This window comes from Pinus tabuliformis, chromosome 5_2 (genome assembly GCF_031772625.1).
Source record: "Pinus tabuliformis cultivar Carrire ecotype Pingquan chromosome 5_2, CPIR1, whole genome shotgun sequence".
Taxonomy (NCBI): Eukaryota; Viridiplantae; Streptophyta; class Pinopsida; order Pinales; family Pinaceae; genus Pinus; species Pinus tabuliformis.
The window spans coordinates 447,200,147-447,224,558 of record NC_142306.1 but is presented as its reverse complement, the minus strand read 5'-3'; the positions used below and the strand labels follow the sequence as shown (position 1 = coordinate 447,224,558).

The following is a 24,412-nucleotide window of genomic DNA, read 5'->3' as shown; positions in this document are numbered from 1 at the left end:
GAACTATAGAAGAGATTGTCCTAAATGCAAGAGGGATAGGGAAGAAGCCCATATTACCGAGGAAGTGAAAGAACCTAAGACAAAGAAACTTAGGAAAGAAGAAGCAAAAATATCTCTACTATGAATGAGATGATCTTTTTCACTAGCAGGTATTTTTCACTTGTAATATATAGATAGAAAGCAATGTAATTAAGATAGGATGCATTAGATTAGAAGGTAGCATCATGATAGAAGCATTAGAAGTAAGAGCTCGTGACATGAGAAGCAAAAATAATGTCTGGAAGCAATTCTATTAAGAGCTCTTGGAAACCTAATTGAAATCTCAAGTGATACTTATAGAAAGAAGTAAAGGACATCATCGAATGGGATCATCATACAATAGTCAAGGAAACATTTGCTGGAGAAGATATGAAAGATCCTCATGTTTCTTTGATGGAATCCTCATCAAAGGATTCCCCGATCTAAAAGGAAGCCAAGAGTTTCATTAGGAATTCCAACTTGTGGGATTCAAGGAATGATGGTATGATGACATAATGAAGAAGCAGGATAAAGTTCTTTCATTCAAATGAAGCTGCTACAGGAAGTTTGGTTGACTGAAAGGAAAGATGAGGTATGTATGCTTACATAGGATATTATGAAAGTCATGTCATAAGGTTGTAGATAATATGGATCACTATTTCCATCTTAGGAAATATGATGAAAAGAAGAAAGGATCTCCTCCTCCGAAAGGTTGCAGAAAAGCATAAGTCACACTAGATGAAATCAACATAATATGTTCACATATGAATCATGAGGAAGCTGACTACAATTAAAGAACATTGATTAGAAGCTCTTGGGAATGAAGTGTGTGAAAAGAAAGGAAGAGATCGAAAAATATGCAACAAAGGTAGAAGGCATTCAAAATCTGAAGTCCAAGAAGATTTGAACTTTGATTCGAAGCTCTTGGGAATGAAGTGTGTGAAAAGAAAGGAAGAGATCGGAAAATATGCAACAAAGGTAGAAGGCATTCAACATCCGAAGTCCAAGAAGATTTTACTGGAATATCTCCCGAAAAGATATAAAGAGTCTGATGGAAGTCAGAAAAAGATGAAGACCCTTGACAATGAACATCTTTGGGAGATGTGTCCAACCCGTATACAGGATGCTGATATCTACAGGAAGATGTCATGATGATAGACCATCACAAAGGTAATGTTTGATTTAAGTGTTCCTTTATTATTTTTGAACTAATGTCTGGATAGGATTATGTAGGACTGTCAAAGGGAAGATCTGTGTATGACTTCCAGGAAAACCATATTGAAGGATGTAAGATCCTTCCCAAAAATATGGCATAAAAGAAAGCAGAATGACATGAAGCAAAGCCAAATGGAAAACTGATGGATCAATTTCTGATGAAATGAGGACATGACTAAACTCATGGATAAAAGTGATCGATGGTCTGTGCCCTATGAAGAAGTCCTCGAAAGATGAAGACTCCATGACAAAATAATTTTATGACATCAAGGAAGAAAGGAGTTCTTCAAGTTGCTGGTTGTTCCACATGAGGAGCTGTTGTAGGTCCCTAGTTAAGAGGGAGCCTGAAAAGAAGTTTCTTACTTGGAAGAAACTTGGAAATTCCTAAGCCAAGAGGAAGCTTAGGTACATTCCTTTTGGTAGGAATGAGCACATTCCTTATTGGAATATGTCCTCCCTATTTGAGAGGGAGAGATAGACATGTCATTTTGGTCTTCACGTGGGAAGAAAGAATGGAGGATTGGGCAATCATTTGGCATTCGATGCTCTTTGAGGATGAGATAGGGCATCCAACAGAAGAGTAGTTGTGAAGGACCAATATTCTTTGAGGGTGGGGAGTCCAAGATAAGAATAGTCCTCATGGAACATACCCTGAGTACCTGGGTAGGGGATGTTCTGAGAGAGACAATGATAAGAGTGTCTATAAATGATTGATCTCACTAGCATTGAGCTCAGATCTTGTGGAGATAAGGAGTTGTTAGTCAAGTCCTTGCTATGTAAGAATGTTGGTTGATATGATTCTATACAAATTAGTTACCAATCCAAATTCTTTTTATGAGGAATTCTTCAGATTGAGAAAGTTCGAGTACCATTATGAATACCTCCCTAGTTAAGAGGTAGTGTTGAAAGGTGTAACTATGTTTGGTCTTCATAATGACATGTAATTGTGATTTTATGTAATGAGATGTAAAGAAGAAAAATAAAATTATTGTATTGACTTGCTTCATGGGTTTCATGAGCAAGAGATTTTATTTTTGAGTCAAGACTCCCATTGAGAGTCTTTAGGAATTATTTGTTATCTAGTCATAAAATGATAGAGTCATTGTCATGTAATGAGGTCATGTTACACTTTGTAAAAGGTCAATCTTGTCCGAGATAGAGATCTAGAGACAGAGTTTCTCTAAAGGAGACCAGTGAAAGTCTAGAGACCGAGATTCTCTAGAGAAAGTCTAGAAGAAGCAATGTGAAGAATAGAGAATGATTTTCTGTAGAAGGAGCTGAGGAGAGCAGTTTGAAGGAAGTCGAGAAAGGGAAGGGAAGATGCAGAGCATCAAGGATAGTGACAAGGTTCTTGGGAGGATACCAGAGTCAAGGGTCTCTGTCATGGTCTTGGTACTCATCAATTGAAGATCTAGAAGAAGAATTTTGATTGGGTTTTACTCTCAGGAGGTTAGAGGTTTTGGCCTTGGTTGACAAGCCTACATATTGTGTCACTTTTCTTTTATTGTGCATATTGGTAATTGTCTTGATGAAAAGATCACAATAATAACATAATGAAGAAAAGATCATAAGCTAAGAAGTAAAAGTATATCACAAGCAATTATCAAACAGAGAAATATTTTAACTATCCATGCCCTAGGTTTCTCAACAAACAGGGGATGGTCACCTTCCCCAATGTTTTCTACAACTCTTGAATTTGCCTTGGGATCCTTTAAAAATTTCTAGGCTTTCTCTTCAAATGAAGGTGGAAGAAGTCAGTAAAATATATAGCAACTCGGAAATCCCATCCCAATGCTTAGTATTGCTCCATATAATCTGCATAAGGGATCCCAAAATTAGCTTGCTCTATTAAGTCCTCTGCTGTCTCTTGTACAAACTGAGGCATATTGGGTCTGGGCATTTTACTAGCAGTGTGAGAATGGCTCTGCAAATGGGTACGGGTATGGATACCCTTAGCATTTTGGATCCTTCTCTATTCAAAGGCTCCTTCCCAGTGGAGGCCCTTGTGTTGGTCATCCCTTTCATCAAGTCTACCATCTCTTTTTGGCCCTTGGCCAAGTCATTTATAGCCCTGAGCAAGTTGTTAAAGGCCTGTTCCTCCTTATCTCCCATATCTGGCCCTTCAATCTCAGGTGTTTCCTCTATCTCCTTCCCCTTTTTTGGTGTCTCTTCACTCTCCGTATCAGGGATATCTTCTTCTGTAAGGGGAGTTGGTTCTCTGTAGGTGTGTCTCCTTCTATATGTTATCCCTGTGTAGGGATTTTCTTCTGTCATGTAACCATTGTCAAGTTGCTACTAACTCTTGAGCTCTAGTTTTTTAACAACAACCCACAACTGAGCTAAGATTAAGGCTATGATACTACTGTAAGATTCTGCCTTGAAAAACTTATGAGTTTCTTTAAAATTTTTGAGTTTTTTGGTTTGAATTTCAGAGTGGTACTTCTTCATATAGTTAGTCTACACATTGCTCTAGGTGTTCACTGTAAATTTTTAATTTCTGGGCAATGCATTCAATCACTGACATGAACCAACAGAGTTCTCAAAACTAGGGTTGCGGGGGAGCGACTCTCCACCCTTCGAATTGCTCTTGGAGCGCGCTCTCGCTCCCGTTGTGCTCCCGCAAAAAAAATTCGCTCCTTGGTTTTTTCGACAAATTTTTTTCACAAATATGTTACAAACACATTTTTTTTTAAAGAAAAAAGATATTTTGAGTAGGGCAGCCTAATATTCAAGCGTATGGCCCTAGTATTGATATGCAATTCATGGTAATGTTTTACGAATTTAACATTACCATGAAATGACTCATGATGTTTGAGAGTGGTTCCAACCTCATTGGATTTCATATAGAGAAAGTAGAATTTTAGATCTCACTTAAAATCCAGTAGACTTATTAGTTTTTCAGGATTTCAAGATTGGAGAGATTGCAATGCTTCCATTGGATTTTGTCATGTACTAAGGTATGGGACTTGTATTTAATCAAGAGAACCAAACCCTCTATGTACCTTCATGTTAGTGACATTGGTTGTCAAAATCCTCTATCATGACCCTACTAAAACATACCCATCACTCAAACAAAATCTTGACTTGACATGCTACATTTTTTCTATCTTATGTTAATTGCTTGGAGGGTGATATTAATGACAAAGATCCCAAGATAGGCAATGATTTTGATGATATGTAGCTATTTGTTGTAGCATGATTTTTTTGGATGCTAGAGGCCATCTAGAGCAGTATGGAAAAAGTCTGCAAAAAATCCCGATTTAATCCTAAAAACGTGATTTTTTGAACTAAACGATTTAATCCCCCGACTTTTTGGCGACTTTTTCACAAAGGAAAAAATTGCGATTTTGTCCTTATACTCCCGATTTAATCGGGAGTCGACCCAAAAAGTTTTCCTCCCTTCCTATGCCGCGGAGAAAGAGGCCGCAAAGGTGAAAAAACTGTAAATTGAAGCTTCCATCCATGCATTTTCAAGTTATTGCATTGTATTGTTTGTCATACTTCTTGCGAGCATAGCAGTCTCATTTGTAATTTGTTAGTTTTGAGGTTAAGATTTTTTTTTGTTTTCCAAGGAAAAATAAATCTTTATACTTCATATTTCTAGTTAGAAAGCAAAGTATACATTGGCTAAGCCTCCAGGCTTTCAGTGATCCAGACTCTAACAACCATTGCCCCTTCAAAAGATTACAAAAGTACCAAAAGGATAGGCATACAACAGTCTTCCATAGAAAGAACCCCACACCATCAAAAGCATTATTATAGTTGTTGAATGCTTCTAGGAGAAACAACAAAGAGGAGGCCATGAAGATCAAATAGCAACAACCTGTCTAGAAAAAACAAAACCAGTGCCTCAAAAAAGAACCCATTTTTCAGACAGGAACAAAGTACCTATGAAATCTTGTGATAGCAAAGATCCTTCCGGCAATGAGAGCACGTTTTGAAAGGGAATCTTCTTTAGTGGTGAATTCCCTATAAATGTGGGGAAAGGTTATGTATCAGAAGTGGATTTTACCTCCAAGAGTTTTTGAATAATAGATGCCAAGGCTAGGTTAATAATCTGGCATCTACTGTTTTCTCAGAAAATAAGCAGCTTGGATTCACCAAGCGTTAATTTTCACATCTACTGTGATACTCACTGTTAATTTTCATTGGACCTACCACTTGACACCTTATTACCCAAGCAGATTACAATCTACTGAATAAATGCATGACTTATTTCTTAATACAATTAGCGGAAACAAAAATTAAAAGGGGAAGAGGATCTCAGTGACTGATAACTTGATGACTTTTAGATGACTCATGAGTCATGATATACATTTATTATATTTTTTGTTGATATTTTGACTCTTGAGAGTTGAGACTCGGACAGGACTCAAAATTCAGGAGTTGATTCACTATTTTGATATGTGATGTAGCATTAGACTTCATATACATATTGTATATTAGCTTTCTTTACATGTTTATGTGGAAATGCATTTATTTGATGTTGTGGATACTCTAGATGTTAAAAAATATTAAAAAAATGAATAATTTTGTGTTTTTTAAAATTTTGCCGACTTTTTCAAAAAACTCCCGACTTTGACGAGTTTTTCAACTTTTGGACCCTTGCCGAATTAATCCCGACTTCGACTTTTTCGACATCGATCTAGAGCCTATTTTTTGATGTATTTTCAGTTTAGAGATGGATTACACTCGACGCTATTTTGGTTATGTGCACCCTTACATGCTATATAAATGAGAACTTGTAACTTGTGGACGTGGTTGATGAAGATTATAACTTCTAGATTATGGATGTTATATGGTGTAATCCATGTTTTTATCTTTTTTATATCTAATTCATCATTCTACATGCTTTTGTTGACATATATGCATCAAAATATATTAAAATATATATTATATAGAAATTCGCTCCTGATTCGCTCCCAAACCGGGAGCTTTTGAAATTGTTGCTCCCCGCTTCCACTTCCGCTTCTGCGCCCGCTCCCACTCCCACTTCCAAGTAACCTTGCTCAAAACACATATATACTCCTTATAACAACTCAGAAATCTATAAAGTGCTGGCACATTAACTTCATCACCATGAAAACAACAATGATAGTCTCTTTGTTTCATTACTATACAAATACATTGGAAAACCAATGAATTAGAGGAACCTGGTATTGCAACTTCAGCGAAGAGGCTTTCAGCTTGTCAGTTCGTTTGAAAGAGAACAGTCACACATATCAGCGTTCAGTTGGTCATGTCCAGCAGTGCCATCTCCTCCACAACTCAACCCTGTCATGTGTAAATTACACCCAACTTCCATGCTCAGCGAGCTAGAAGGATGGACTGATGTTGAAACCGATTTGGTCTCCAGACTTGGTCCACAATAGCGCTGGTCTTATAACAGTCAACTAACCATCATCTCGTGGTCCCTGCAGGATCCATATATCCTCCATGCAATAATGTAAAGCACAGCTACGTCCAACAGTGGTAATATGACTTACCGAAGTCTCAAATAAGGCCCACGAACCTTCAGAACCAGATTATTTGACACCCACGCACTAGGAAAAGGCCCAACATCCAGCAGATGAGTGTGGGGTCCGGTTATAACAGAAAATAAGCCCCACAAATGATACGCTTAACTCAGCCACCTACACGCAGCCCAAGAAAATAAGGTAGATTTGTCCAGCTGTTAAAAGAACTCGAGGTTTTGACCAAGAGCTCGAGCTGCCCCTCCAAAGATGAAGATCGACTTAACAGAGACTACGTCTTCAGCACAATAACACAATGAAACTCCAGCAGTGCCTTCCTTACAGATTCAAACTTCAGAACAATGAGAAGCTTGGCTTGTGAATGGTGAAACTCGTTCTCCTTGAGAGTCTGGTATCTGCAACCTTTAATGGTCCCTCTTTTCACACATCAAACTTCCAGATTTGTCTATGGCCATCGCCTGTAAGAGAAGATTTATGAAAACACAACATCAATGAATAAAATCAACTGATAACACCTCAATAACTTGATATTCACTGAAAATCCTTTACTCCATTGAAATTCAGTGGTGAAATTGTGTGGTTTCACTGTCAAATTCAACTCGGGTGTCTAGTTTCAACACTAAAGTCAGCGATTGTAGTTAGTGTTCTAGAACCCTAAGCTTTTCCTCAAGAAAACTCTCCAAAAGCTCTATTCTCCAAAATTCAAAATGCACGAATGAGGAAAGTCTCCTCATTTTCCTTCTTTTATAAACTTAGGGTCACCTTTTCAACTCCCTTTTATTAAACTAACTTTTTAAAAGTCACTTTATGATATTTCTCTTATAAAGTTAAAATGACTTTTTCACCTGCCTAGGGAATATCACCCTTTCTCCTTTTTAGACTATAATGTTTTCCTTAAGCAATTGAAGTCCTCTTTATTAAATATTTCCTTGCTTTAGCCTATGGGAACCACATTAGGCTAGCAGACTCCGTCATAAGTCTCCTAAGTGGCCAGGGACATTCACCCATTTAAACTTGATTTGCCCTAGTTTTTCTCTTCCTTTGCTTGAACAAAAGTGATCTGAATTGTCTCTCAATTGATGAAGTCTAATGGTTATATATAGTGATTGGATGAACCTGAAGTGGTGTGTTCAAAGGGTCAGGCCGACTTGATCTTTTGGAGGGCCCACTTGGCATTTGAGGAGAAAAAAATAATTTAAATTTCAAAATTCATTTTCCCTTTCTTTTGAAGCCGACATGAAGAACATGTCTTACATATAATTGAAGGGCTAAAACATTAATTATGAAGGCCGACCATAGCTACCAAATTCAACAGTTTGGAGGTTCTTTGTCATGTTGGCACTGGTTTGGAGCTTTCTAGTGGAGTTGGGTGTGTTGATCCCAAAGCATATTTGGTAGTTGAACCAAAAGCTGAAGGAAGCGAACCACCAAGGCCAAGCATGGCACATGGCGACTTGTGAGGGAAGTAGTAGTCCCGTAGCTAGACGAATTCATGCTTCTAATTCTAACTTCTGCTTGGCCTAGTGTTGTTGTTCATGCTACTACTAGTATTGCTATTGAGAATGGGGAGGAGTTTGAGGAGTGCTCATACTCTGAGCCAGAGGAGTTCTTAGAGTGTGAGCCAGTTGATGTTTATGTAGCTCCTGGTGATAGTCCCATGTGTAGTAGTGGTGATGAGTTTGATGAGTGATCATGTTGATTAGTGATTTGTAGTAGGCTAGTGGCCTAGTAGCTTGAGTTGTAGCATTGTTTTTGGACTTTGGAGGCCATTTGTAGCCTCATTGTAGCATTGTTTTTGGACTCTAGAGGCCATTTAGAGCCTCATTGGTTATGTACTTTGTCGATGATATCATTCGTACGTATTGCACGTGGTGCCATTTTGATATATGCACCCTTGCATGGTATATAGATGAGAAGACTTTCCATATTTTGTCTTTAATGCTTTAGAATTATGGTTTGTAATTTTAAAGTTTTTTTTTTATTAAAAATTAAATATTTTGTGTATTTTTTCCAATTCTGGTTTATTGAATCCGGTTTGAATCACGGTTAGATAGGTGGCTGGTTCGAAACCCGGTTCTGGTTTTTAAAACTATGGTTCATAGTGATATACTTTCAAGTGACAACCGTGGTCAAGAGGCTTTGTGTGGTCAGAAGCGTCCATCCACATTATATAAAAATATTTTTTAACCCTCAGCCTCCAAGAATTTTGGAGAAATCCAGCTATTGTAAGACTTATTATCTAGTTGGTTTGTTTTGATTAATTTTGTTAAGAGATATCTGTAAGAGGACTTGCTCAGAATGTTTTAGGCAAATTATTGGAGTAAATATTTCCTTCATAATTTTGTCTCATTAATTTATGTTACCACGTAAAGGACTATGGTCATCTGTGTCTAATTCCAAAAAATGTCCAGATATCTGCTTACAATGGTGAATAGTTTCAATGATAATGAATGCACATCTGAATGTGGTAATGCCATTTTTCTCTCTGTCAACTTTGTGTGACTTGTGACTTGTGATGATGTTTGGAATATTGATTGTGCAGTTATAATATATATCTACCTTCAATTTTATATCCTTACATTTGAGTTATATTTCATGTCTCTTTCAAGATAGCAGTTAACACTTAGAGTGGAGGTGGTGGTGTTCGTTTCATGTTTTTTTGTCCTTATCTAGGCCTACATTTGTTGGGCTTATATTTGTCTTTGTAGTATATGTTTAGGGTTTGTCTAGGGGTCAGGCATACTCAAATTTCTGGGTGAAGTTGAGAAGGATGCTCTGCAGCTGTTAGTCATGTTGACTTGACCCATGTCCATAAATGTTGTAACATAGGACGAGGAAACAAAGAGGGAGAGGGAAAATAGGAAACTAAAAGGTTTAATATATTCAGCCTGGTTAAAAGTTTGTTCAACTAATTTATGTGGATGCTCAGATAGTGAAAATATGTGAAATTTTGTCCAGCACAATGATAAATTGCAACTTCTTTTACAGGTTGTTATCTGGATATACATCCGAAATAGGACAGGTTCAGCTGTCTTGAATGTGAAGAATTTTTTGAAGTTTATTGTCTTCTTTCAATATTTCCCAAGATTGTATCGTATATATCCACTTACGTTGGAGGTGGTAAAGACAGCCGGAGTATTTACTGAAACGGCATGGGCTGGGGCTGCATACAATTTGATTCTATACATGCTTGCAAGTCATGTAAGTATTACTAAAGATAGTATGGGGTAAATAGCTGTTTTTGACAGGAAACTTCGATATATTACTTTCCATATCTCTTAAGCTATGTCTGTTCAGTCTGTCTGCTGACCTAAAATTGAGATTCACATATATTAATGAATTTGAACATGTTCATTTCAAAATAGTAGAATTAGTTGTGTTTAGTTGGATTCCTTTCGTGATGGATACATTTTAGGAAGAATTAAGGCTAATTAATTGACATGAATACTGCTGTAAATTAAAAGAGCAGAAAGGTTTATATATGTGCTGTGCTTGTAAATTGATTCTTGAAGACTGCTGCGACTTTAAATAGCAGAAATGTTTACATGTCGACTTGGAAACATAATTTTCATCTCCTTAAGATTAGGATCTGTCACCTTGTCAAGTACAATTGTGTATTACAAGTGTAATAATATTCCTTCCAGTAACAGATGATAGATCTATCAAGAACAATTTACTTGTTCATCTTTGGAATGTCATAGTTGATGTTTGGATTTGGAGGAAGATACTGGTTCTTGTTTGGAGTTTGTGGAAGAGTACAAAGTTGTATCGTTTGGAGAGTTTCTGTATGGTTGTCATCACACGATTGGTTTTATATGTTCTATTATACTTCACAAGGATTAGTTCAACAGTCTTATGAAAATTCTAAATACATGCCATCTATGAATAATCATCCTATATATTCTTCTACAGCTGCTTTGCAGGGAAAACTCCTCCAGAAAAATGATTATGCGATTGCAATTGAAACAGTTGCTCTTCTCCGAGATGAGCTGTGAGTGACTAAAGAGTTTTCTAACATCTTTGTGTTCCCCGAAGAGTGGACAAGCAGTCATCCTGTAGAAGTCTTGGGCTGAAATCTCTGGACACAAGGAGCAGTTTTAACCCTCTTTTTGAAGTAGTCAAATAATCACAATTTAGAGATAGATAACATATAGCTCTTTATCTTTGGATAGAAGCATAGTCACACAAATTCTGAAGCAGGTGCGTGTATCAGAAATGACACTGTCAGAGACGACTATTGTTTCTCTTGCTTAAGTTATGGGTTGGAGGTTACATTAGATTGGTCACTGGTGTAAAGACTGCGTTCCTCAATGGTGTGATTGAGGAGGAAGTGTACATAGAGCAACCTCAGGGTTTTTTGATTCATGGGTAGGAATCCGATGTTTGCAGATTGAAGACGACTTTGTACGGACTCAAGCAAGCACCCAAGGCATGGTATTCCAGGATTAATGAATACTTGATGAGTTTGGGCTTCACCAAGAGTGATGCAGATCCTGACCATTACGTCATGGTTGTTGATGGTGATTCTTTGATCTTGGTGCTGTGTGTTGATGATCTGTTCCTTACAGGGGCAGAGAGGGTCATTATCAGGTGCAAGAGGGAGTTGGATTTGGAGTTCGAGATGAAGGATCTTGGCTTGATGCATTATTTTTTGAGATTGGAGATGTGGCAGAGACTAGGTGAGATCTCGGACAAAGGAAGTACACAGTTCACATCTTGAAGAGATTTGGTATGATAGACTGCAAGCCCATGGCTACACCTATGGTCACTGTTGACCCTGCCGCCTACACCTACCTACAGTTAGTGAGAAAAGCCTTTAACCCCATAAGGTGTGGTTGGTGGCAAGGAACTAAGAGAAGGGGCTGTCTCCGTTTAAGCTATCTCCTAGGCTAGCTATGGAGGGTGGTCCTTAAAAGAAAACTAAGTTAAAGATATGAGGTTTGTAGGAGAATGTTAGAGTCAAATGGATTACTTTTTAAGATTACAAGTAAATATGATGTGAGCAATATGAAATGAAATAACCATTAACAACCATCAACACATGAGATAAGCATAAGCATATGCAAAACCAGTGCCTTTCAAGTATTGATAAAAAATGAAAGGTATTTGCTTAATATAAATGAAATGCTTTCAAATTAAATCTCAAGTAATCATGAAAGTGAAACAAGAAAATGTTAGCACAATAGAATAATCAATACAAGATATAAGGATTCTTTTAAATATATATGATCAATTGCCAAATCAAAGCATGCAAGGATATTTTGCAAAAGGAAAACAATTAGTATTCTACTTGCAAAATATAGATGAAATAATGCTTGCCAACACAAAGTATTCAATTTAGCAATAACAAGTAAAATGACCAATTGCAAGTAAAACCATGAGACATGTTGTTATGAAACCAGCTCAAGAAAAGATAGAAAAGATAGATGAACGCCTTAGAATTCAGCCTCTTCGAGGGGGCAACCTCCTTTACATTACATAAATGAACAATTCTTGGATGCTTCAAATGACAAAACCTCTTTTATATATATAGGAGTCTAAGGAGTCACAATATAACCCAACCGACCTAACAATAATAATATAAAGCCACAAAAATAACAATTGAGGGATTCTATGGGGCACAATAATAACAATGTGGGTGCAATAGGGGCACAACAATATTAATAAGGGGTATAACTACAATAGTAATGGGGTAATCACTACTACTATAGGGACCCAACATGCCCCTCTCCTTCAAAAAAGTGTTGTCCTCAACGTTTGAGTAGTTCTGGATACTTTTGTATAAAATTCTCATCCTCCCATGTGGAATCTTCAGCGGATAAGTTCTTCCACTTGATAAGATACTCCGAAATTGATCGATTTCGTAGCTATCGAGTTCTTGTTTCTGTGGTTGCTTCTGGTTCCAATATAGTTTTTCCTTCCTCGTCAAGTTCTGGCAATATTGTTTGAACTGGGAGCTTGTCGCCTATAACCTTCTTTAAACATGAAACATGGAAAACTGGGTGCAATCGAAAAGCTGCAGGAAGCTCCAATTTGTATGCCATAGTACCAATCTTTTGTAACACCTTGTACGGATCATAATACTTTGATGATAATTTATTATCCTTCTTAGCTTGCTTGAGGGACATTTTCTTATATGGTTGTAGCCGTATGAATACCCAATCACCTACATCATAACTTTTTTCACTGCGATGTTGATCTGCCTGTTGTTTCATTCTATTCTATGCCAACACGAGGTTATCCTTTAAGAGTTGGAGTTCGATGTGATGTTCCACTGCCTGAACCTTAGAATTTTCTCTTAAATATGATGTGATGGATGGTGGTTGATACCCATAAAGTGCCATAAATGGGGTCATTTTTGTTGCTGTATGGAAGGAAGTGTTATACCACCATTCAGCCAAAGGCAACCATTTGACCCATTGTGTCTGTTTATCAGATACAAAGCAACGAAGATATCCGATGTGGAAACATCTAGCGAACATAATTGTGCAATTACACCTCTTTGTTCCTTTTTTGGAAGCTTTGTCATACCATTAGAGCTGATTATCTTTCCTGGTTTCCCTGCAATACCCCTTAATCCAACTTCCTTTTCTTCCGTAGAAAATTTGATGAAAAGTTCTTGAAAATCAAAAGCTATTGTACCCAAGGGTTGTAGCCATTGGACTCCTAGTACAACATCAACACCTCCCATTGGAACGGAAAGCATTGGGCTAGTCAATACATATTCTCCCATTGATAGCTTGATATTATGGCACTTTCCAGAGCAATTTATTGTTCCTCCATTTGCAATCATCACTTGACACTCTGGCGCTGGATATAGGAAGCAATTCAATGCTTTTGCTACCTTACAATGAATAAAATTGTGGGTGCTTCCTGAATCAATCAACACTATTACCTTTTTCTTCTTGATTTGTCCTTCTATCTTGATGGTTTGAGGAGTGGTAATTCCCACCAATGCATTACAAGATATGGTCGGATTTATTTGTTCTTCATCTAGGCTTTGTTCTTGGAGTATATCCTCTTCTTTTGACCTTTCTTGCTCCTTTTCTTCTTCCTCTTCACAATCTATGTAGAATAATTTCTTCTCAGCAGACTTATGACCTTTAGTGTATTTGCTATCACAACTGTAACAAAGCCCTTTTGCTCTTTTTTCTTCCAATTGTTGTGGTGTCAACCTTATATGTTGTGGAAGACTAGGGGCAACAACACTTCCGTCTTTATAGTTGTGAGTGGTATCCTTCCTGGTTGCCATAATTTTGCTTTCCATTTTTCTTGCTAACCTGCATGCCTTCTCTAATGAATTAGGTTCCCAAAGGCGAACATCATGTTGGATATTATCCTTTAAAGACTCTATGAACACATCAATCCTATGCTCCTCTGGAATATCTTTTACCCTTATGTTCAATTTTTGGAACTCCTCAATGTGCTCCATTATTGAACCCTTTTGTTTGAGACTTATCAATTGGCTAAAAAAAGTGTTGTTTTTTGTATCCTCATAATGTGCTATCAATTCTTCCGTAAAAATTGCCCAAGTGATAAATTGTTTACGAGAGAAAAGCCATTGATATCATACAAACTGATTTGGTTCCAAATATAAAGTTGCCATACGTACCTTTTGTGTGTTTTGCACATTATTGAGATCGAAAAATTGCTCCATTTGTAATATCCATGTGGCGGGATCCTTGCAATCAAACTTCCTCATATCGATTTTTGGAATATGGTGAGTCTTCGATCCAACATTAGAGTCTATGGAATCATGATTAACATTTCTTTTGTTCTCATCATGAGTTTCCTTTAGTACCCTTTCACCATTAGTGACCATTTCTTGTAGCAACTTATTCATATTTATCTTCAATTCTTCCATCTTATCATCCATGCCATCAATTTTAGCGTCCATGCCATTCACCTTAGCTTCCATGCCATCCATCTTAGCTTCTACGCCTTTCTTTAAACCATCCATCTTAGCTTCTACATCTTTCCTTAAACCATCCATCTTAGATTTTGTTGCTTTTTGTGCAAGTGACACTTGTTGCACTTGTTCTTGTAATTTTGATATATCATATAGCATTTCTTCTTCTTCTTCTTGAGTCATGCTAGAGCTTTCAGGTTCCTTATTAGGTGTTTGCATTTTCTTTCCTCGGGGCATCAGTTACTGATAATAAGGTTCTACTAGCCCTTTGAATTCCTTCAAAATAAATTTTCAAACCACTCTTAAGCAAAAATTTAAAAGAATCTACACACTTTTTTTCCACTTTGTAGGAGCTCGATATTGCGTCTGATGTATCTCTGTACTTTCAGATCATCCAGTTTTGAAATTGCAACCTATGGTAGCCCTCTGTGTCCTCTTTCCAATGCCACCAGTCTAATCCAATTTGGATTCTCCAAGGAAGAGTTATGCGAAATCTCCCACAGTGACCTGATTATAGACTTGTTCAGTAGAGCGAACTTGTACGACGTGCCGCGAGTCACTGTTTCGTCCTTTGGCTCTAAAAAATATATATAAGAAACTACAGTCCATCCTCTTTCTGCACCTTCTTACGAAATTTCAATCCAATGCTCAGGGAAAAAGTTATGATGATTTTCCCCAGGTCACCTGTTTGGAATGTAATTTAGGAGTATGCAAAAAGAGCAACTTCTTCAGATCATATCTCCGCAAATATAGCGCAAAACGCTCTGAATTCGGACCCGAGATTTAGCACGATGTCTTCTCAAATGGGGTTTTTTTTTTAGCTTCTGAAGCGTCGCAAAAAAAAAATTATAGCGAAAATGCCATGATGACCTGTTTGGAGCAGCGAAACCCTAGAATCCAAAGCTCTGATACCAAATGTTATGAAACCAACTCAAGAAAAGATAGAAAAGATAGATCAACGCCTTAGAATTTAGCCTCTTCGAGGGGGCAACCTCCTTTACATTACATAAATGAACAATTCTTAGATGCTTCAAATGACAAAACCTCCTTTCTATATATAGGAGTCTAAGGAGTCACAATATAACTCAACCGACCTAACAATAATAATATAAAGCCACAAAAATAACAATAGAGGGATTCTATGGGGCACAGTAATAACAATATGGGGACAATAGGGGCACAACAATATTAATAAGGGGTATAACTACAATAGTAATGGGGTAATCACTAGTATTATAGGGACCCAACACATGTTAATATGAAATGCACCTACACTAGATTTTGGATGCAATTATCTTGGTTACTTTTAATCTAAAATGCCTAATCTAGGTGAGAAGTCCTCCTCTTGAGTCCTTACCAAAGGTTAAAAATTGGGGTGACTGTAAGAAAGAGGGGGCGAGGACATGGTGGTGTCATTAATGATATCTGTCCCTTGAGTCCTACGAGCCAGCGTGTGTCTCGGTTTCTACAAGGGGATAAGCCACCTTCATAACTACAAGGTCACAACACTTATACCTTATTTCATACCAAATGGAAGAACTTTCCAAGAAAGTCTTTTTTCCCTATGATTTCTATCAACCAAGTTTATGCTTGGAGGTTGATTTTAAATGTGCAACTAATCTAAGATGCCTACTATGATATGCAAGTAAATTTGCAAGTGCTATGTAAAAGATAGAGGTGCTTTAAACACAAGATTTCTTAAGCTTTATAACATGTAAAATTGTGAAGTGAAAGTATTTGCTTTGACTTATGATAGATTAATGATCCACCAAAAGCAAACTTGAAACTTATGAGCATGGATATGTAAAATAAATGGCAGTGCTTGTGAAAAATAAACTCAAGATTGTACTCAAAATAGATTTGCAAAAGAAATAAATTTTAACTTGAGAGATTAGTTTGACATAAAACAAATGGTTGCTTTGGAAAGTGAACCTGCTCAAATACAAAATGCATCAAAACTTAAGATATGAAATTGTTGCAAAATAGTGAAGCATAAGTGAAATTTAGACAATAATCAAGCTAAAATGTATCAAGTTAAAGAGATGCTTGATAAAAATGAATTGCTATGAAATAAAGTGTAACTTGTGACTTGTAGCAATTAATGTAAATGGCAAGCAAATTATATTGAACATTAAAAAATTAAGTGAGATGCACAGTTGTGTTAATTAGCAAATTGAAGCATGCATGTAAGTGAGAAAAGAAAGTAGAATTAACAAATCAAACCAGCCACAAGTTCTCTCCCAAAATGGAGAGATAGGGATGCCAATGGGTAAAACCCACACTCCCAAAAATCAGAAATTTTATTATTTAAATTCCAAGAGGCAAGGGCTTATGAAAGACTCCTCCAAACTTAACTAAAATATTTTACAATGAAGCCTTTAGACTATAGACTTTTCCTTGATGAATTACTATTGCAAATGAGACCAAGGAGTGCCTTGAAATCTGAAATTTCAAAGGGGCCGCTTTAGATTCAAAAATTAGATCTAAGAAAAAGAGGAATTTGCACCAAAGCAAGACAGGCTAAGCTTCCTTAAACCCACAACCAAGAGAGAGAAATGCAACCCCAAAATGGAACTCGGTGTTGCCAAAGAGAGCCTCCAATGCTGATGGCCAAGAGATAAAATTAGTCTTGAATTGGGAGCCCAAGGTCCTGCACACAACTTGTTAATAGTTTCAAATGATAAATCCCGCAAGTTGTCACAAGAAACAAGTTAGAGAGGGCTGCAAAACTAACCAAGCGTTAGCTATGATAATAATAAAATAAATTACAAATGTAGGTGTACAATATATAATCTACAAAGGCTAAGCTATAGAGTATGAGTAAACTCTCTTCTTTGCTTGGCCATGGTTTAGCTCTAAAATTACAAGATATTAGTAATTGAAACACAATATTTGAGAAATAACTATAGAAATATGAAGCAAAAGATATGAGACTTTTTACCCACCTTTTTGTGGGTGATATCCCTAGGAGAAAATTTTTCTCCGATATGGTCCTCAGCAGGCAACCAACAGCCCCTTGCAGCCACTAGCTAGCTCATTGTGCGATCTTCTCCACCACCTGAGCCAACCATGTGGTCCCTCGCCCATCTGCCATGATCATCTGTTTGAAGGTGGGCCTTTCGAATCTAAAGATATGCCTTGTCATTTGGAAATTGAGTATTGTAGTTTTCTTATCATGGACGCTTCTGGGCATGGATTAATGGGGGGATTCGACGGAAAAAATGGGCTAGGTTTGTGCTTCTGTCCCTTAGACCACTTTTAAGAATTAACCTTGGATTCTAGTCCCGTGGAATCTCTTTTATTGACCATTTGGTTCTAGGGATGGTATTACTCAGGAAACCCTAATTTTGGTTGCGTTGCCCCACTCCCTTATCCGCTTATATTACCCTCTTTCCATTCATTATCACCCCATCCATCATTTTTCCTGCTTGGGTCCACATTCCTCCATTAGGTCCACATAGGATTAGCTTGCCCCTTCCCCTTGCCCACACCTTGGGTCATGGCCTGGAATGAAGCCCGGAGGTTGATGCAACTGAAAAGAAAGTTAAAAGCATATATGACCACATTCAACAGGAAAATGTACCACAAAATGCAAAAGATGTTCGGGACAAAAACATTTAACAAGTGTGCAAAAGCTAATACATGAGCTCTACCCCACCATCATGGCCATCACCTTGGTTGTTACAGGTTCTATGAGCCTTCTTCATCATATAGGAATCCATGTTTGTCCCAACTCTTGGTGGGCGATGAATCGCCCCACCTTGAAAGGGGGATTTCATTGCTATATCTTATACATCATGCTCTAACCCCTTTTGCCCTGAGCATTCAATCAAAGAAAATCATAAAAAAGGAAAAAGGAATAAAAGCAGAGTGGAAAAATCAAGGTAGGGGCACCTCATGTACCATGATTGCTCCCTCCTATACATTATAAACCCAAGTGTGGGCTTCCCTCTTATTAGCTACCCTTGCACTCCAGCATGTGACCCAGGGCTACCCCTTCTCATCCCCTATTTCATTCAACATGCCTGTCACATGCCACCACCTTTTGAAGGATGTACCTTTAATATTATCCCCTTTAGAAGTAGAAACCACCTAATAGGGTACTTTGTTAACCCCATTTGGAGTTTAGTAGATATTCGCACATTCCAAAGCCCATTATGGAAGGGAAGACCATTATGAAGTCCCCACCTGTGGTCCATGATTAGGTAAGTTCATTTACTCGATTTCATTAATGACCTGTTGTACTGGAAGGTTAGGGGATCCATTGGATCTTATGCAAGATTGTAGATGGTTTCCATTTGGGGTTTGGTCTCCATATATAGGGTCCTAATCCTCTAGAGGGCTACATTGGCACATGTAGGGTGAGCTTTGAGAGCCATGGGCCTCCACAATAGTAATGGATCCCCATAGCCCTTCAAAGATTGCAGGTGGTTCACTTATTGGACGAGGAGGATGCATCCGATCCATCATGCTCAGCTGGTCCCAGATCTACACCATACACTTGGCAAGTGATCCAGGTCTTACATGATGATTTCGCGTCACCTATACCATCATCCTAACCCTTGCAAATGATCTACAAGCATATTTAGTTTGTTTGGAGACCCATGAGGACACTTGTGTGCCCCTCACATGTCATTTGGAGCACCACAGCTTATCACAAGGGGCCAACCCCTTGTCCACTACTTGTGAGGGTCCTATTCTTCATTGTGGTACCCATGGACTTCATTAGGCCTCTTAGAGGCCCTACGACATTCATAGATTATTATTTGACCTCTTGAGAGGCTTACTTTTTCATTTATGAGCTAGTTTGTCACCAAAAGTTGTATGATTAGAACATTATTTTATTTTTGGGGCTTATGTAGGCCAAGGAGGCTAATTCGAACTCCGAAGTTGTGTATAAATACAAGTGAGATGAGTTCATTTGCTCATCATCACATTGGTTTGGATCTCTCATCTCTCTTGAGATTTTCGCACTTTTTTTAAGGGTGAATTGGAGCTTTATGAATGAGTTTTAATGTGCAGATATTGGTCTATCTTCTCTTGGAGCTTCTTTATTGTCAATTGTGAATGGTTGGATATACTCTATTACATGTAACTACGCACTTTTTGATGTTATTCTTGTTTACTTTTGTCATGTATATTGGATTGAGATTTTCGATGTTCTAGGGCTAATTGTTGCTGCGTTTACTGCTTAATATTGTGGAATTTGCCTCTATTATAACCATCCTTCAATGTATGCGCCATGTTGTTGAAAAAGTGTAACTGGGTTTGGTCTTGATAATGACATATAATTGTGACTTCTGTAAATGATGTAAAGAAGAAAATAAATTTATTATTGTAAGGCTTGCTTCATGGGTTTCATGAGCAAGAAATTTTATTTTAGTTGGCTCCCATTATGAGCCTTTAGGATTTTTTATAAAAGTCAAAGAGTCTATGTCATGTATGGAGAGCCCTTCTTGGGCATGTTACAAACGTATACTAGTCTATAGGATTAGCCCTCCAAGACAAGCAGTTGTTTCTCCTCTTCAAGTCGGCCTCAAGACAGAAAGAACTCATGTTGGCTCACCTAATCAAGACACCTATTCAGATTTATAGGTCGTCTTATTAGTGGGACAAAGAACTATATATATGTGGGCAGGCTCTTCAAATTTCTACAGTGAAGTTCACATATATCTCTGAGATTTTCGGGTGACAATTACAATGAATAAGTTCGGATCACTTCCGAGATTCGAATGACCATTTCAGGGGAAAAGTTTCGGTGTCAAGCCTACAGTTTGGATCTCTTTGAAGTTCTAATAGGAATACAGTAAAGACAAGTTCAGATGTCAAGAAGGAACTCAGATAGTTAATGGAGGAACAACGAGGGTCCTTTTAGGGCTAATCAAAAGTTAGGTTTCATGAGATAAGGGTCTCGATGCTACAAAAGAGGAACATCGTTTGATAGAGGTATATATACTACAACTCAGCCCTTTGAAGAAGCCACAACTCGGTGCTATTATGGAGACCACTCTGTGGTGCTATGAAGGAGCTACAGTTCTGAGATCTATCTGTTAAATTTTAGGTATGTTCTATGTTGAGAGCAATTTACTTCAATTTTTCACATTAACTCAATATCACTTCCAAATTAGCAATCATATTTAGCATGATAGTAAAATGCAGATATAACAGAAACATAAATCGCAGAAGAACAAGCCAAGACAAGAGGACACAAGATGTGGCGCCAACCAGGGACAAACCCCAATGTGGGGAAACCCTTGAACAATTCTTCTTATGTTCTTCTATAGTTCAGTAGAGAGAGAGATAGTACATATACATTAGAAGTCAACACTTTGACTTGTCAAAATAAGAGCAAATATATTCTCTAAGAAGATAACACATGAGGTAGCTGATCTGAACTCAGGTGAAGGCATACTGCTTCACTTGATTCTTCAAGGTGATTCCATTACCATGCTGCACCTATCATTGTGCTGCACCATGTTGCACACATCATACCATATCTATCATCACTGTGCTGCACCATGCTGCACCATCACACTCAATGCATATTGCAATACATCGTCATCATGCTGCTGCACCCATTCATGTTGGTGCATCCATCACATAATGCTGCACCTTATTACATCATGCTGCACCTCATTATGTTGCAACATTCATCATCATGCTGTCTTCAAACTAAGACAACAACCCCAAGGTAGTCCTAGCTATGGTGCTATGGCCTGCGGCCTAACACATAGCAAACCTGAAGAGAATGTCTTCGAAACATATAAAGACTATGACTTTAATTTCATCAAACCATGAAAGAGTACACACACACACACACACACATATATATTATATCGAGGCTATTTACTGAGCTGTTGTGATATCACTGATTACATTGCGAGTGTAAGAGCAAAAAACTCACAACGGAAACTAAATAAGCATACACAACATAAACCAACATGAAAAACACAAAGATTTTAACATGGTTCACCCAACCAATCTGGGCTACATCCACCAAACAGAGGTATCGGCAATCTTATTACTCAACAAAAGATTACAAGAACATAATTCCTCACACCAGGAAAAATGGAGTTAATTTAGCAACAAATCCTATTGTTGTCATATTCATGAGATTTTGTTAAATTTAATTAACAAAAAATCTCAACAATCTCCACCTTGACAACAATTAGCCTGATACCCTGTTCTATTATTATTTTATCTTTTCTGCAAGCCAAGAGAAGCCAAACACCAACATAGCTTCGCTAACAAAACTGGTTTCGTGAACATGTCTGCACAGTTTTCCTTTGTATGTATTTTTTCAAGAGAGACGCCCCTTTCAGTGATAACCTATCTTACAAAATGGTACTGGATAGGTATATGCTTTGATTTACTATGATAGGCCGGATTTTTAGCCAAATGAATTGCACTTTGACTATCACAAAATAACTTGATGTTGTCCTGTAACCTACCAAACTCACCAAACAAACCTTTCAACCAAATCGCTTCTTTGCAAGCATGTGAAGCAGCTATGTATTCTGCTTCAGTAGTGGATAAAGCAACAATGTTCTGTAGCTTTGACATCCAGCTAATAGCTCCACCTGCAAGAGTAAAGACATACCCTGATGTTGACCTTCTCTTATCCAAATCACCTGCAAAATCAGAATCAACATATCCGCAAACAAATTCACTTCTCCTGTTATAAGTGATATAGTAATCACTAGTGCCTCTCAGATACTGAAGCACCCATTTCACGGCTGACCAGTGTTCTTTTCCTGGATTTGTCATATACCTGTTGACAACCCCAACTGGTCCGCGGTCCTTGCCAGGCTCGCAGTCCACCGGTCCGCGGTCTGACAGTCCACGGCCACTAGTATTTGCGCTGATCCAGAGTCACCGCCGGCTTCTCTGTCACACGCAGCAGACTTGGCCTCTTAGTCGCTCAGGCACAGGCAACAGACGCCACGCATGTACCAGCGCAACAACATTGCTTTGATACCAATTGTAAGAGCAAAAAACTCACAACGGAAACTAAATAAGCATACACAACATAAACCAACATGAAAAACACAAAGATTTTATTGTGGTTTACCCAACCAATCTGGGCTACATCCACCAAACAGAGGCATCGGCAATCTTATTACTCAACAGGAGATTACAACAACATAATTCCTCACACCCTCTCATAACCCATATTCTCTACGGGCTTACATTTTTATAGTTGGGAGTAGAAAACTGAATCATAAATTCACTCACAACAAATATAGGATGCCATAACTCCCCATTAGGAAAAATGGAGTTAATTTAGCAACAAATCCTATTGTTGTCACATTCATGAGATTTTTTCCAAATTTAATAAACAGAAAATCTCAACAGCGAGGAGGCAGATCCATATACTGTAATACAGTGTCCTCATTCGAAGTCATTCCTCCGAGAGATCACAGGGATACTGCTCCTTGTCATGCGAGGCTAACATGGATAACAAGAAGACAAATCCATTCCAAGAATGTATGAGTCCAAACTTTTACTCCTTGCTGCGGCTAGGTGTCTTTTGAACTGCATATAGGTTTACTGTAGATAACACCCTTAGGACAGTGTATAGGCTTCCTTTTGACAGCGCCTTAAGGTCTCTTATTAGACCTGCTTTTAGGGCTCATGGACAATGTTAGATAGGTTGTATATATGTCTCCTCTTTTCTGCTAATAGATCTTCTCACAAACCTGCGACTAGGGCACATTGTGACAACAAAATTAGGGCCTCATAGATCAGCGTCATAGGGTCTCTTAGACCTGCGTTAGAGATGCCTTCTCCACTGCGTTAAAGCCTTCTTCACCATGACCGTGTTAGAGTCTAGGGCATCCTTACATGATAACGTATTAGATTTAGGGCATCATTAGGCCAGCGGTTAGGGCTTCTGCATACCAACGTGTTAAAATTGGCAACTAGGGCAAAACTTCATGTGGGTCATCTTATTCATGGCTAATAATATTTTTATTAGATTCTTCTCGTCGAGAGGTGTAGGATTGATATAAAGATCATCCAATTCCGATAAGTATTCATGGAGATATGAATTTATTTTGATTATGGAATTATTATCAAGTCGACCTACAACTCATGTAGGCTCAGAAGCCCAACAATCGCATCTATTCACCCACCAATGTTGTGTGTAAATATAAGAGGACTTTTCCTCATTTGGACTCACTCATCTAATCACATCTCTCTCTCTACTGTGCAGATATGAGTCTCTTCTCTATTGCACTGAAATGGGTCTCTCTCTCTCACACATGTGAAGCGGGACGCTGTTGAATTTGAAGCTGCAACTGCAGAAGTAAAGATTGACTTGCGTGGCCTAGAAGATCTGCTCTTTGGAACTGTGATGTAGGTTCATCTGAACCTCCTTTGAAAGCCGCAACTTTTGGTGGTGGAATGAAGTCAATCCGACGAACGGTGTGCAAGATATCGATTGCCCTAGTTTGAAGCCGGAAATTGCTGAAACTGAAGCTGCAACTGCAGAAGTAAAGATTGACTTGCGTGGCCTAGAAGATCTCCTCATCTGAACTGCGCTGTAGGTTCATCTGAACCTCCTTTGGAAGCCGCAACTTTTGGTGGTGGAATGAAGTCAATCCGACGAACGGTTTGCAAGATATCAACTGCCCTAGTTTGAAGTCGGAAACTGCTGAAACTGAAGCTGCAACTGCAGAAGTAAAGATTGACTTGTGTGGCCTAGAAGATCTCCTCATCTGAATTGCGCTGTAGGTTCATCTGAACCTCCTTTGGAAGCCGAAACTTTTGGTGGTGGAATGAAGTCAATCCGACT

At 38.1% G+C, this 24,412-nt stretch overlaps 1 protein-coding gene across 5 annotated transcripts in view; it reads left to right on the top strand.

Annotated features, from left to right (window-relative positions):
• The window catches only part of LOC149159587 (putative cyclic nucleotide-gated ion channel 5), a 330,539-nt gene that overhangs the window by 131,581 nt on the left and 174,546 nt on the right, over positions 1-24,412 (top strand). For all 5 annotated transcript variants that reach the window (XM_089436524.1, XM_089436523.1, XM_089436520.1 and 2 more), the window contains one exon: positions 9,696-9,908. In XM_089436524.1, the coding sequence (XP_089292650.1) occupies positions 9,696-9,908 (213 nt within the window). The remainder of the gene's footprint in view (positions 1-9,695; positions 9,909-24,412) is intronic.